This window comes from Quercus robur, chromosome 1, assembly GCF_932294415.1.
Source record: "Quercus robur chromosome 1, dhQueRobu3.1, whole genome shotgun sequence".
Lineage (NCBI taxonomy): Eukaryota > Viridiplantae > Streptophyta > Magnoliopsida > Fagales > Fagaceae > Quercus > Quercus robur.
In genome coordinates this window covers 35,471,110-35,485,848 of record NC_065534.1, presented here as the reverse complement: position 1 = coordinate 35,485,848, position 14,739 = coordinate 35,471,110, and the positions used below count along the sequence as shown (strand labels likewise).

The window sequence follows — 14,739 nt, the reverse complement described above, 5'->3', positions numbered from 1 at the left end:
TCCACTTGGAGGTCTCTCAAATTTGGCTTTGGATACTTGTCCCATCATTGCCTTGCTAGTGGTGATAGAGTAGGCTGTGAAAGCTGTGCAGGTATTGTTCAGGGGTCACTCTCCATTTAAAGCGGCAGGGTGGTTTGGCAGGGAGTATTGAATGTGGAGGTGATGGGTGCCTTTCCAAGAAGGTACCTCCTACTTTCACTTGCTTCACCTTACTTCCTTCCTCGGCAATTTCCTTAGGGTCTCTGAAGTTGGACCCCGATCTCCTGAGTAGGGTGTGCTCTTAGGGCTCCTCGAGCGAACCATTCCCTACTCGGTTCTTGGTTGCTGGCCATCTCACCTTGATTAGGCCCAAACCGAGGAACAGTAGGGCCCATCTAACTTCTCAGGGGGCCCATCAATTATGTCCTTCTGTTTTCGGGTTACTTCCTCCCACAATATATATGTATGTATGTATTTAATCAGTTTGAAACACAAAGTTCATATTTATATGGAATGGGTGTGGTGTGGTGCAATTTTGTGCAATTTTTTTTTAAATTCTGAACTACAAATTGCTCCACATTGTGCGATTACTTCATTTTGTGGGCGGCTTAGGTGTGGTCGTGCAGTCCAAGCGGCTTCGTGAAACACCCCTACATACAACTTGATATAAGTTATAACTTGTCAAAATCATATTGACTTGGTCTCTACATATATATATATATATATATAAATTTTTTTTATATGATTTATTTTGACTAATGTATAATAATTGTGAGCAATGTTGAGTGCACATGAAAAATAATGTTATTTTAATCATAATTAATTAATGAGTGGAAAAATTTATCCTATAGCATTGTAATATTTTCATTTATCAATAATCACTAACTATATCAGAAATTTGTAAAGTAATCTGTAACTATAGAATTTTCCCATTTGAAAATTCTAAGCTGGGTTGGAATTATTTATTTATTTTTTTATATAAAGTACTGAATTGAAATTGGAAAAATAATAAATAAATAAGGAGTTAGAGTTTTGTTTTATACTAAGGAGAGAGGCAAATTTAACCCCCAAAAAAAAATATATATAATATATATATTAAACATAGGTGGATTGAGTTGAATGATCTGAATGTGTGAATTTGTCAATGCCCACGCCCGAACCAATGCGCAGCTAAATGAAAGAAATTAGCAATCCAAGTACCAAACCAGCCCACTGAATTGGGCCCCTAATTACACTATTGTTTTTAATTTCTGGTCTTTATCTTTTCAAGTAGAAGTAGGCGACGTCTTTTCTCTCTCTTTCTAAGAGAGTATATAATGCGCAAGAGAAGGCCTTGTCCCTCACTCAGACCATTATTCCATTATTCTAGTCCCCCAAGATTCAAGAATCAAATAAACTTCTTTCCTCCCCCCCTCTCCAAAACCCTTCAACCACAATGGCTTCTCCCCGACCCCGCGGCTATACCCTTGAAGAATTTAAAGCTTTTCACAATATTGATCGCCAAATATATGCTCGGTTAGTGGCTTTCCTGCGTATAGACCGTGACACATCCAAGAAAATTGTGGCATTTTGGAATTATCTTAAAGAAATAGGCTATGGAGACTTTATCAGCACGATGTTACCTTTATCAGATCAAATGCTCGCTGTATTAGCCATGGAGGCAATGACGTGCCTAATCTACTTGTTAGACGTAGAAGGGTGTCAACCACCTTCTCATGATGTTGATAAAGATTTGCCGTTGATGATTAGTCTTCTGAATCCAAAATTTTCCTTTCAGCCTCTTTATACGGATAGGAAAAACGTGATGACCAAGGTTAAGGAATTCGTCAGGAATGTGTGTGATTTCGCGTTTAGTGTTACAGTTCCAACAACAATTCTATTTTTGAAGCCCCAAAGTGCATTCATTTAACCCCAGTACCACGAACAAGCATGAAGGTTCTTCTGCATGTCAGGTTCTTGAAGCTCCTCCTTCAGTTTCAGTCCCACCAAATTTCGCAAGCTCGGTTCAAGTTCAATCTTTGGTGCCACAAGCTACTAGTAGTACTAGTCTGTCTACTTTAGAGCCTAATTTTCACGCTAAAGATAGATCTTTGTTCACGAACATCTTTAAGAGTTATCATGTTACAACTTACAAGCGAAGAACTTCAAGAATACATTACAAGGTACCAAAAAACACACAGACATGCAATAAATTGCAATCTTTTGTAACTTTTATTGATTCCCTTCCTGTTTTCTTGAATAATGTAGGAGATATGGGAACTGTATAGAGTCCATTTACATGAAAGCTGATCCAAGGATGTTTGCAATTGAGGTCTTTCACTCTTCTTCAGATATTGAGCGTACTCTTGGAGGTAAAGAAAAAGTGGAATTCTCAGTTAATGGAAAACAAGTTCGGGCGAGACGCATGAATTGAAAAAACGTTAGTTAAGTTGTATCATAAGCAGGGCAGTTCTATTCATCAAAATTCTTCCTATTGTAATTGTAGAGATTCAAATACCATGTGCACACAGTAGTTTTGTTTTTAGCTTTCTTGAACACACAATTTAAATTCTTTTTTCTTGCTGTGTTGAGGAAATAGTGGAGAAAAGAAGTGACCATATATTTTACATGTTGATATAAATAGCGAATTTTACAATTGTCTTCCATTAATTTTCTTTGAGGCAAGCACATTGAAAATCATGTCTAACAGGCAATTAATTAAGTGTTAAGTCCTTTTTATGCCAGGGCAGTTCTGTCTCTGTTGTTTTACATTAATATTTGGGACTTACAACTTGCAAATGGCATTACAGATTCTTGTGGGAATTTATCCAGTGGGAATTGTAGTGTTGTCTTAAAAGTTATTTTTTTAATGCTTTGTTTTACCAGTTTGAATTTTTTTTTTTTTGTTGATAAATCTGGTTTCAAACTAAGCTGAATTTTCAGTAGGATATATGTCCTCGGTTGTAAATAATCCTATATATGGAGATTGAAGAGCAGATCAAATAGAGGTGTGACATAAATCATGTTCGTCTCTTACATGTCACTCTTCATTGAAATAAATAGCCGGGTACACACTGCAGCAGGTGTTGTGCGTGTCCAGTTATAATTATCTTAGCCATAGAGACATGAAGTTTATCTCTCTGCTGTTCTCTACAAAATAGAATTTGAGATCTAGGAAAGGAAAAATGTAAAATTGACAACCCAATTATTTGTTTTACAGAACAGGAATGTAAACTTTTACTAGAAACTCCATCATGGATCCAATAGAAATGCATAACAATTATGGCACGCTAGTTATTGCACTCACAGTTACCCTTACTTATCAATCGGAGATATAATTCTCATTCTCCTTTCCCATATTTTGATGCCTGGAAAACCTAGCACAGAATAGATAATAACCAAAGTTGACAATCCCTACCAGAAGTAACATCCAATGAAGTCTAGCCTTCTATTATTTATATTATATGGTAATAATCCTGTAGTCCTCTGAGTTAGACCTATCACAATATTGCTTATATCATATGCAATTCCCATAATCATTGCATACATTGCAGTTGATGTGCTTTGGGGTGATGTTGGAAATTCTTGGTAGTAGTTTGACTTGTCCTGGATAATGAAACGCTTCTCCAATACCTACCACAGCCAACTGTCACATCAGCCACAATACTGACATGGGAATGGTGGAATTTGTTTCATCTGTAAGCTGGTGTGTTTTAGTTATTTTAAGCCGCTAGACTCAACGAGTCCTGCCACAACAATGCCTAAGGCATTGAACATGTGGCTAAGTGCTATTGTTGGAGAGGCCTAGGAGACCAATGAGACTGCTTCTGCCAAATAGGATATGGATCTGGTCGATGTGAGTGAGAGAGATGGCTGTGGAGACTAATATAAAGAATACCATGCATGGTCCAAGGTGGTGATCTATGGTTAGAGCTTGTAACCTTGTAGGACCGTCAAGCTCATTAGGACTCCCTATAGGGATGCTAAAGAAAATGCTACTTGACAGTATTGGGAATATTCTAATCAAAGATTTGAGGTCCTCAGGCTCAGCTTGTTGCGCTGAGCACAGCCTCCATGGTTTGAGAATTTATGTCACCAAAATTTTTACATGAAACTTAATTTTAGTAGGCACTGCAACTACCTTCTCCATTTTCCCGATGTGCTGACTGTAATATTCCTCACTTTTAGCTGATATTGGGATCTTTCTCTTCCTAATGGCAGACACGAGCTAAGCTTGTAAATTAAAGGGGCTTCCATGAGGCTTAATTAACATGCCGATAGTAATGATTTCCCAATAGGAAAATGGCTAAGCCTATGGCTATGAGAGTAACCACAACACGTATGCTGAACCCCCAGGCCCAACTAAAACTGTCCTCAATATAGAAAGATTATTATTGCACCAACCAAACTGTCCTCAAACGGCGGAAATGTTCCTAAGAAAATACAAGACAATAAATTGGAGACATATTTTTCTCATATAAATTAACTGAACATGGGAAACAGATACCAGGATAATCAACATTTTGCCAATGTTGTTCCAAATACATTTCTCTGCTGTTTTCATGACAAACACGCAACACATATTTGAGCAACAGCGTTGTGCCTGTGATACAGACCAGTGATGAAGGGGTAAGGTGATCCAAATACCACGTTTTGCTGTATCTACACTTTGATATATATTTTTTCCTTTTATTTTTATTTTTTTATAATTAATTGAGTAATGTCATATCTACAATACTTTTTACAAAAAGTTTCACAACAAATCCTAGGTGGTAATCTATTATTGTTTCTAATTTGGGCACACAATTGATATCATTTTTTTTACTTATCAGTAATATATAGTCATCAAGAATTTTTTGTGAAAATTATGTAGACATAGCATAACTCTAAACAATTTCTTTTGAGTAATGTTAGGGACACAAAAATTTCACAACATTTCTAAAGTAGCGTAGCAAAAAAAAATTAAATTAAAGACTGTGATGAGTGGTGAGTGGTGAGCCCACGCTCAGTTGGTATGTTAATTTGGGAATGTTGTGAAATTATTATAACATTTTGTTGTGTGTATTACATTACTAATTTTTTTTTTAATCAATTGACAAATATTTGGAGCCTAACTAATATTGTTATAGATATAGAAATATCTCTATTGATTAAAATTTAGGGGTTTTATTTCACTTGGGGCCTTAGGAGGCTACTTATTGGCCTAATGGTAGGACGGGCCCTATTTCACTAAGCATATGGTAATAACAAAACTTAATTGTTGCAATAGTCCAAATCAATGGCAACACAAAAAGAAGAGAAAGGTAATATCATACAACTTGATATAGGTTATAACTTGTCAAATATATGTATATATATATATATATATATTGATTTTTTTTATATAGTTGTTGTAAGATATGTTTTGATTAATTAATGTATAATAATTGTGATGAATTTCGTGAAAACTAATATTATTCTAATCATAATTAATTAGTGAATGGAAAAGGTTAACCTATATAATTGCACTATTGTGCCCTTCAAAAACCCAAAAAGAGAAAAGAAAAGATATATTGCACTCAAAGGTTTGCAAAGGCCGAGTTGGGTTGAGAGGTTTTTTCAATCTAATCTACCATGGGCGAGTTGAAGAAATCTCAACCTAATCAATTATAGGGGTTCAACCCAACCTAATATAACCCATGTGGGTTGGGTTTGATTGTGTTAGAATTTTTTATTTTTTTTTTAAAAAAACTTTTAACTTTGAGCATTAGAACAACGACAAACAACAGGATTACAAGTGTTTGCTTCTCCTATCACCTTCTAAAAATTCTAAGCATAACACCACAGACAAATTATTAAACCAACACAAATAATCATACAAAATAGTATTATCCCAACTCACTTAAGAAACAAAATATGAAAACAACATTATTACAACTATTTGCTATCTTTTGCCATTTCAAAATTTTAATCAGTGAAGAGAATGAGTTGAAGCTTTTTAATTTTTTATATGAGAAATGATATGTCTACAACAATTTTACAACAAATCCTAAGTGGCAAGTTGTTACTAGTTGTTATTATTGGGGCAAAAAAGTAATTTTAGCGTTAGTTTGAAATTTGAACCAATAACAACTAACCACCTGTGATTTGTTGTAAAAATGTTGTAGACGTAGCATTTCTCTTTTTATATAAGTATTGAGTTTTTTTTTTTTTTTTTTTTTTTTTGAGAAAAATATAAAGTTCTAAGTTGAAACCAAAAATAGAAAATATAAATAGAAACTTGGGTGTGTTTGGATAGAACTTATTTTGCTGAAACTAAAAATTGAAAACTGAAAACACTGTAACAAAATAATTTTTAAATGTGTGAATAGTACCGTATGACCCATTTTTAATGAAAAAGTTGCTGAAAAGTGTAATTTGTGGGTCCGTAAACAGTGCACATATGCACTGTTCACTGCAGAAAGTCAATATTTGCGGTTAACAATAACCGCATTACTCCAAAACAAAACGCGTGAAAAAAAAAAAAAAAAAAAACCAGAAACGCAGGAACAAGAAACGCAACGCAACTTAAGTCGAACCCAAACACACACTTAGAGTTTTGTTTTATATCAGGGAGAGGAGCAAAAGAATAACTAACAAAAACGAAATACGTGGGCCGAGTTGAGTTAAATGAATTTATCAGTCTACTAACCTAAACCCAACCCAATTTGCAACGCAAAAAATAAAAAATAAAAAACAATTTATTTACATTAATGTTTTTATTTATGGTCTTAACTTTTCTTCGTTTGACAAGTAGGCGGTGTCTTTTCTCACTATTTCTAAGAGAAGTATATAAAGCCGCAAGAGAAGGCCTTCTTCCTCACTCAGACCATTATTTCATTTTCTAAAAGTCCGTATTCAAGTCCCCAAGAATCAAACACCCTTCTTGCCCCCCATGAAAAAGTGAGAAAACCCTTCAACCGCAATGTCTTCTCCCTGTAATACTGTTGAAGAATTTAAAGCCTTTCACGATATTGATCGCCGAATATATGCTCGTTTAGTGATCGACCTGCATTTAGAACCTAACAAATCCAAGAAAGTTGTGGCCTTTTGGATTCGTCTTGAAATAAGAGGCGTTAAAGACTTTGTCTTTATGATCCTACCTTTACCAGATCAAAAGCTCCGTGCATTAGTACACGAGACAATGATGTTCCTACTCTACTTGTCTCAAGCACCTTCTTCTGATGTTGATAAAGATTTGCCGTTGATGCTTAGTCTTGTTGAGCCAAGATTTTCCTTTTGGGATTTTTATCCGGAGAGGGAAACGTTGATAAGCGAGATTGAGGAAATCAAAACGTATGTGTGTGATTTAGTCTTTAGCGATATAGTTCCGACAATGGTACAACAATCTTCGCGGCCTCAAAGTGGATTCATTCAACCCCAGTTCTCAAACAGCCGTAAAGGTTTCCCTTCATATCAGGTTCTTGAAGCCCCTTCAGTTTCAGTGGCACCAAATTTCGCAAACTCCGTTCAAGTTCAACCTTCGGTGCCTCAAGCTGCTACTAGTAGTACTAGTCTGTCTCCTTTAGTGCCTAGTTTTCACACTGAAGGTAGATTTTTGTTAATGACCTTCTCTATGGGTCATTATGTTACAAGTGAAGAACTTCAAGAATACATTACAAGGTACTAACAAACACACAGACATGCAATAATAAGTACTACTTATTGGAACCTTTTGTAACTTTTATTGATTCCCTTTCTGTTTTCTTGAATGTAGGAGATTTGGGAACTGTATAGAGTCCATCTTAATGAAACCTCAGCCAAATATGGCGCCGCCACTGTATGCAAATGTGGTCGTTCGCTCTTCTTCAGATATTCAGCGTATTCTTGGAGGTGAAGAAACAGCGATATTCACAGTTAATGGAAAACAAGTTTGGGCAAGAAGCTTGGATTGAAAAAACGATAGTTAAGTTATACGATAAGCAGAGCAGTTCTATTCATTAAAATTCTTCCTATTGTAGAGATTCAAACACCATATGCACACGGTAGTTTTGTTTTTAGCTTTCTTGAACACAATTCAAATTCTTTTTTTCTGCTGTATTGAGGAGATAGTGGAGAAAATAAGTGTCCATATATTTTACATGTTGATATAAATAATGAATTTTACGATTGTGTTCCTTTAATTTTCATTGAGACAAGTACATTGAAAATCATGTCTAATAAGCAATTACATAAGTGGTAAGTCCTTTTTAGGCCGGGGGCAGTCCTGTCACTGTGGTTTTAGATTTGGGACTTAAAACTTGCAAATAGTATTACAGATTCTTGTGGGAGTTTATCCAGTGGGAATTATAGTGTTGTCTTAACAAGTTCATTTTTAAGTCCTCTGTTTTACCAATTTGATTTTCTGGCTTCAAACTAACCTGAATTGTCAATAGGATATATGCCCTTAGTTGTAAATAATCCTATGGAGAACAGATCAAATATATGTATGTGACATAAATCATGTTCCTCTCTTACAAGTCGGGTACACACGCTGCAGCAGGTGTTGTGTGTGTCCAGTTATAATTATCATAGCAGAGGAATGAAGTTTTTACTCTGCTATTCTCTGTTACTGACAAAATAGAATTTGAGATCTAGTAAAGGAAAAATGTAAAAATGACAACCCCAATTATTTGTTTTACAGAATTGTAATGTAGATTTTTACCTAAAAACCATCTTGGATACAATAGAAATACATAATAATTATGGCACGCTAGTTATTGCACTCACGGTTACCCTCACTTATCGATCGGAGATATAATTCTCATTCTCCTTTCCCACATTCCGATATCTGTAAAACCTAGCACATATTAGATAATAACCAAAGTTGATAACCCCTACCACAAGTAACATCCAATACACATTGTCTAGCCTTCCATTATTTATATTATCTGGTAACCATCCTGTAGTCCTCTGAGTTATACCTATCACAGCATTACTCAAATAGTATGCAATTCCTATAATCATTGCGCACATTGCAGTTGATGTACTTCGGAGTGATGTTGGAAATTCTTGGTAGTAGAGGGTGACCTGTCCTGGATAATGGAATGCTTCTCCTATGCCTACCACAGCCATCTGTGGCACCAGCCACAATACTGACATGGGAATGGTGGAATTTGTTTCATCTGTAAGGTGGTGTGCTTTAGTTATTTTAAGCCGCTTAGACTCAACAAGTGCTGCCACAATCATGCCCAAGGCATTGAACACGTGACCAAGTGCTATCCGTTGGAGAGGCGTAGGAGACTGATGCGACAACTTCTGCCAAATAGGATAGAGGATCCGGTCGATGAGAGTGAGAGAGATGGCTGTGGAGGCTAGTGTAAACACTACCATGGTTCCTGCTGGGATTTTGAAATGTGGTCCAAGGTGGCGATCCACAGTTAGAGCTTGTAGGACTGTCAAGCTCGATAGGACCCCTATAGGGGTGCTCAAGAAAATGCCACTTGACAGTATTGGGCATATTCTAATCAAAGATTTGAGGTCCTCAACTTGTTGTACTGAGCAGAGACTCCATGGTTTTGCAATGGAGCTGTCTGAGTTGGTGTCTCCTTCGGTTTTCAATGCTGCGCGGTTTAGGAACCTGCTTTGAGCAATGGCATTATCAAGTTTTCTTAGCTCATAATAATTAATCAAAATAAAATTTTTCTTAAAAAGCAATTAGTATGATTCTTGTATTGAAGTGTGTGTGTGTTTCAACTTTCAAACACTAAACCTTCGTTTTGTATCCCACATTGGTTAGAGATAGTCTTCATATCTGTTTATAAACCATAGCACAACTTAAGTGGTAATTGAAAGATTATGAGTTAGGTTTTTGTGTGGGGCTCAAATTGGGTTGGGTTTAGACCTGTTTGTATCTTTCTTGGGCCGTATCATCTAGCCCAATTTCTGTTCAGCCCGTTGAGTTTGCCAAACAAACACTTAGGCCTTGTTTGGTTTAAAAAAAATGGTCACTCAATTTTCATCACCCATCACTTATCACTCAGTTTTCATTACTAATCACTCAAACTCTATTTTTTCCCTCACTCAAAATAAAACATGTTTGGTTTCATTTCTTGTTTTATGTAACTCAAAATTTTGCTGGGACCCATTTACTGTGCTGGGTCAGACGGATATATTTGCCTACCCGCGTAAGTTCTCTCTCCTCATCTTTTTCTTTATTCCTCTCTTCACTTCTCTGCCTTTACTCTCCCTTGAGATAAAAATTTTGCCCCTCTCCTCTCTTTTACTCACTGAATCCACCACTTCTCTCCCCCGCATTCCTCAAATCAGAAGGAACAAAGAAATGAGAAGCTCCCTTGCCTCGTCAGGACTGTCTAGCTCTGGCCATCTCTTCCTCCATTCGCTGTCGATCTCCCCTGTACTCTTCTCCCTTCAATTTTCTTTCTTTCTTTTCATTTCTTTGTTTTTTTTTTTTTTTTTTTAGATCAGCATGTTGGTGTGTGGGTATAGATCGGTTTGCTGGGTTTCGTGTGGGTCAGATCGGTTTACTCCACTCTTCCTCCACTCGCCGTCGGTTTGCTGGGTTTTATGGGTCAGATTGGTTTGCTGGGTTTTGTGTGGGTATAGATCGGTTTGTTGGGTTTCGTGTGGGTTAGATCGGTTTACTCCACTCTTCCTCCACTCGCCGTCGGTTTGCTAGGTTTTATGGGTCAGATTGGTTTGTTGGGTTTTGTGTGGGTCAGATCGGTTTATGGATAGTTGTGGCTTGTGGGTTGTGGCCTATGATGGGTGTTGTGGATGACCGTTGTTGAGGTGGGTTTGTGGTGGTGATAATTATTTTATTTTATTTTAATTTGAGTCGTGGTGGGCTGGTTGTGGTTGCGGCAGTGGGTGGTGGGTGGTTGTGATTGGGTTGGTTGTGCTGATGGAGTTGGTTGGGTTTAGGGTTGCTGGGCCTGTGTTTGGTTGATTTGGGGTTACTGGGTTTGGGGTTATTGAGTTCGGTGGTGGAGCTAGCTCACTGGGATGAAGAGGGAAGTGAAAATGAAACAGAGGAGCTCCAACGGTAATAACTCAGCTTGTTCTGGATGTGACAATGCACTGGCGAAGGGGCCCACAACTTCATTAAATTTACCGGCTTGCCACTGAACTCAGTTTTTGAGTTTTGAAAACAGGTGAAACCTGTTTTCTGTTTTGGTCACTCACATCCGTTTTCCTGAGTGACAGAGTGATGAAAATGGTGACTCAAAATGAATCCAAACAAGTGCTAAGTTTTGAAAACAGGTGGGACCCACACGTTTTGGATGATGAAAACAGAAAATTGAGTGATATCACTCAAAACTCTCCTCATCCAAACAAGCTCTTAATGTGCTGTTGGGCATGCACAATGACTACTGGAGCAGCCTGTAGGCCTCTCCAACTTCAAGAAATTGCTATATTGCTATAGTTTAATTCAGTCTTTTTTACTATATTTATTTATTTTTTTTCATTACTAATTTTTAGGGTTTATATTGTTAAATCAAAACTTGTTTTTCATAGTTATATTTTCCAACATCTTGTGACTTTTTTTTTTATTATATTTTTTATGGGGTTCTAAGTTTAAATTTTAGATAATGGTATTTAGTGGGCGCCAAGCTAATTTTTCTGTTTTTGTTTTATTTGTGATCTCTTACAACGGTTTTTAACTTAGGAAGTTTGAGATTTTATGCAATTACAATTTTTACCTGAAACTTTCGGTGGGCACTGCAACCAACTTCTCCACTTTCCCAAGTTTCTCACTGTAGTAATCCCCACTTTTTGATGAAATTGGGATCTTTCTTTTCCTAGTCGCAGCAACAATAACACGAGCTAAGCTTGTAAAGGGGCTTCCTTGAGGCTTAATATGTCGATAGTAACGATTTCCCAACAGGAAAATGGCTAAGCCTATGAGAGTAACCACAACACATATGCCGAACCCCAAGGCCCAACTAAAACTGTCCTGAATATAGACGATTACTGTTGAACCTAACACGGCAGAGGCATACAATATGACCACATACCAGTTAAAGAAAATCGCTTGATCTTTTGCATTGTCAAATTGGTTTGCTCCCATTGCAGCTATAGTAAAGCGTGTACCACCATGCCCAATTGATGCTAGAACTATACCCATATATAGGACAGCAAATTGGATTTTGGTAGGCATTGGGCACAAGCTTGGTCCATTTACACATGTTTGTGGCCTCAAGGATTTGAGCGCTGCTGTCAAGGCTAAAAGTAGTATGCCCTGCAAGTGTCGGTAGTGTCAACTTTAGTTAGGAATAATTTCGGAACATTCTTGGTTATTTGAGGGTAAGGCTAACATGATGAGGTGGCTAGAATTATTTGTTTCCCATGTAAGCATAGATGCATTTTAACTATCCAATCTTCTAGTCAAAATATTATAATTATATATTAGTAGTCTAGAAATGAATGATAACAAATCAAATAAAAGGTAGTGCTGGAATCATGAAAATTCAACAAATATTTTTTTGTGCACAAACACTGTTTACTAGGCTACTACAGTAGAGCTTGTTTCGTAATCCGTTTTTCAATTAAAATAAATTTCACTAGGCACCTAGTGAGTTTGTACTTTTGTGTATAAGTAAACTGTTCAGTAGTATCTAATAGTTACACGCTCTTTGTTACACACTGCCACATAGACTGACTGCTACATGGACTGAAACAAAATTTCAAAAGGTATTATATACGGAGTGTGAAATAGTGAGTGTAATACGATTTTCCAATACCCTTAATAGCAAAACAGATTAAGAACATTACCAGGAAAGAGAGAGAAGAAGAAATCCAGATGACAGAGTAACAGCCTAACATGGAGTCTGCAATGATTGCTGCCAGGACTGGAAGTAGACTGGTGGAGCCATTAACAATGTTTCCTATTTGAGTAGCGATGATGCTCTTGAAATGGAATTTTTCAATCAGATATACAACAAGGTTCGTTCCCCATCCTCCAGCAAGTGTCAAGCCAATCAGTGTCCCTGGATTTTGGCATATTTGGTTCTGTTCTCAAATGTTCTAAGAAGAATACAAGACCAGAAATTGGAGACATGTTTGTCTCATATAAATTGAACTGAACATGGGAAACAGATACCAAGAAAATCAAGGGGCCATTTGGTAGGGTAGTTTAAACAACATTATATGTATTTCTATATATTTTTTCATTCACACGTATTTCTAAAAAATACAAATAACTTTACCAAACGGTCTAACTTTTTGCAAATGCTGTTCCAAAATACATTTCTCAGCTATTTTCATGACAAACATGCAAACACATTTTTGAGCAATAAAGTTGTGACTGAGAGACAGACCTGTGATGAAGGAGAAGGTGATCCAACCACCACGTTTGCTGTGAGTATCTGACATTTGTGCTTTTTCATTGGAGGAGTGTCTCCCTTCTATGGCGTAGCTGGACTCTTGGAATTCATTTGCTGCCATTGTGATTCTAAATCTTGCACATAACAACTTGTACAGAAGCTTAGATAAATAATGTGGAAAAGTAGGTCCATATGGGATCCCACCACTCAACATCTGTCGCTTGGTTTTGTTGATTAAGAAAAGACGTGACACAGAAATTTTAACAAGTACTGTACCCATTTGGATTCAACTGAATGTGGTGTTCACGTTTTGCATTTTTAGAATTTTTTTTTTTTTCTACACATAAATAGTAATATCACATGATTTTACTGTAGAGGGGACAAAAAATGTTGTTCTATACTGTTCATGTACTGTTTATACACTGTTCACGAATCTCACGATACTATTCACACATTTAAAAATTATTTTGCTACAGTATTTTCAGTTTTCAGTTTTCAGTTTTCAGTTTCAACCACAATAAATTCAATCAAACGAACCCATTATATCCTGCTGTTGAGTTCAGTAGGCATGCGGTGATAGCAGAACTTGATTGCTGCAATAGTCCAAATCAATGGCAACGCAAAAAAGGGGAGAGCGATAATATCTTACAACTCGATGTAAGTTATAGCTTGTCAAAACCAGTTGATATTGGTGATAGGTCAGTTGTCGTGAGAGTTTTTTTTTTTTTGAATCAGTTGTTGTGGAAATCTGACGCTGATTAAAGAAAGACTAATAATTTATGGATTTTACTAATATATGTCCTAAAGGTACACATTAATTTTTATTTTTATAAAATGATTTCTCGAAAATTGAAAAAATAATGACAATTTTTTCAATTCTCAATAAAATATTTCTAAAAATAAAAAATTTAATGGACACACATTAACCAAACTCATAATTTATTATTAGTTGGTCCATAGTATCTTTCCATCACTCAAATCAGAAAAGCATTGTTGCTTGTTAATTGAAGTGACCTTGAAATGGACAGCGATAATTGAAGTAAGACATGCGTTGATTGGTTTTAGGAGTTTTCACTAGAAAGTTTGGTTGTATAATATATGCTATCCATTCACCTGAATTCAATGGTGACGTGGAATGAAGGTTGATGAGTGCAGAATTGAGCTTAGTTTTTACTTTTTATTGCATGATGATCAGATGATGTGGAATGACGGTTGGTGAGAGCTGAATTCAGCTTTGTTTTTACCCATTCAGCGCAAAAAAAAAAAAAAAAAAAAAAAAAAGGTGCTGCTTTTACCTTTTATTGCTCCAGCTGCCAAAAACCTGCATTAAAATTGATACAACAACTACCACTTTAATTTCCCATCCTATAATTCACAAGTAATTATATACCTACAAAAAAGAACTTCCCAACCTTTTTTTTACAATAGTCATCTTAGCAAGTTTTTATTTTGATTTACCATTAATATCACTTTTTTACTTGCCACCTGTTATATGCTT

The 14,739-nt window shown here is 36.3% G+C and overlaps 2 protein-coding genes across 4 annotated transcripts; one reads left to right on the top strand and one right to left on the bottom strand.

Moving 5' to 3' along the window:
* The first annotated feature begins 6,901 nt into the window (after nucleotides 1–6,901).
* On the top strand, nucleotides 6,902–7,871 carry LOC126704604 (uncharacterized). The gene is made up of 2 exons (XM_050403668.1): nucleotides 6,902–7,599; nucleotides 7,694–7,871. The coding sequence occupies exons 1-2, from the start codon at nucleotides 6,902–6,904 to the stop codon at nucleotides 7,869–7,871; spliced, it is 876 nt and encodes a 291-aa protein (XP_050259625.1).
* A 693-nt stretch (nucleotides 7,872–8,564) lies between these two features.
* LOC126733081 (protein NRT1/ PTR FAMILY 2.6-like) lies at nucleotides 8,565–13,390 on the bottom strand. 3 transcript variants are annotated; one of them, XM_050436218.1, is made up of 4 exons: nucleotides 13,236–13,390; nucleotides 12,691–12,905; nucleotides 11,619–12,157; nucleotides 8,565–9,535 (listed from the first exon to the last, which is right to left on the bottom strand). In XM_050436218.1, exons 1-4 carry the CDS (start codon nucleotides 13,360–13,362, stop codon nucleotides 8,698–8,700), a joined length of 1,719 nt encoding a protein of 572 aa, XP_050292175.1. In that variant the 5' UTR covers nucleotides 13,363–13,390; the 3' UTR covers nucleotides 8,565–8,697. The 3 variants fall into 3 exon arrangements, with proteins under 3 accessions (XP_050292175.1, XP_050292194.1, XP_050292185.1); XM_050436237.1 differs by having other exon boundaries at nucleotides 11,934–12,157; XM_050436228.1 differs by having other exon boundaries at nucleotides 12,691–12,942; nucleotides 13,236–13,334.
* Between the last annotated feature and the right edge of the window lie 1,349 nt (nucleotides 13,391–14,739).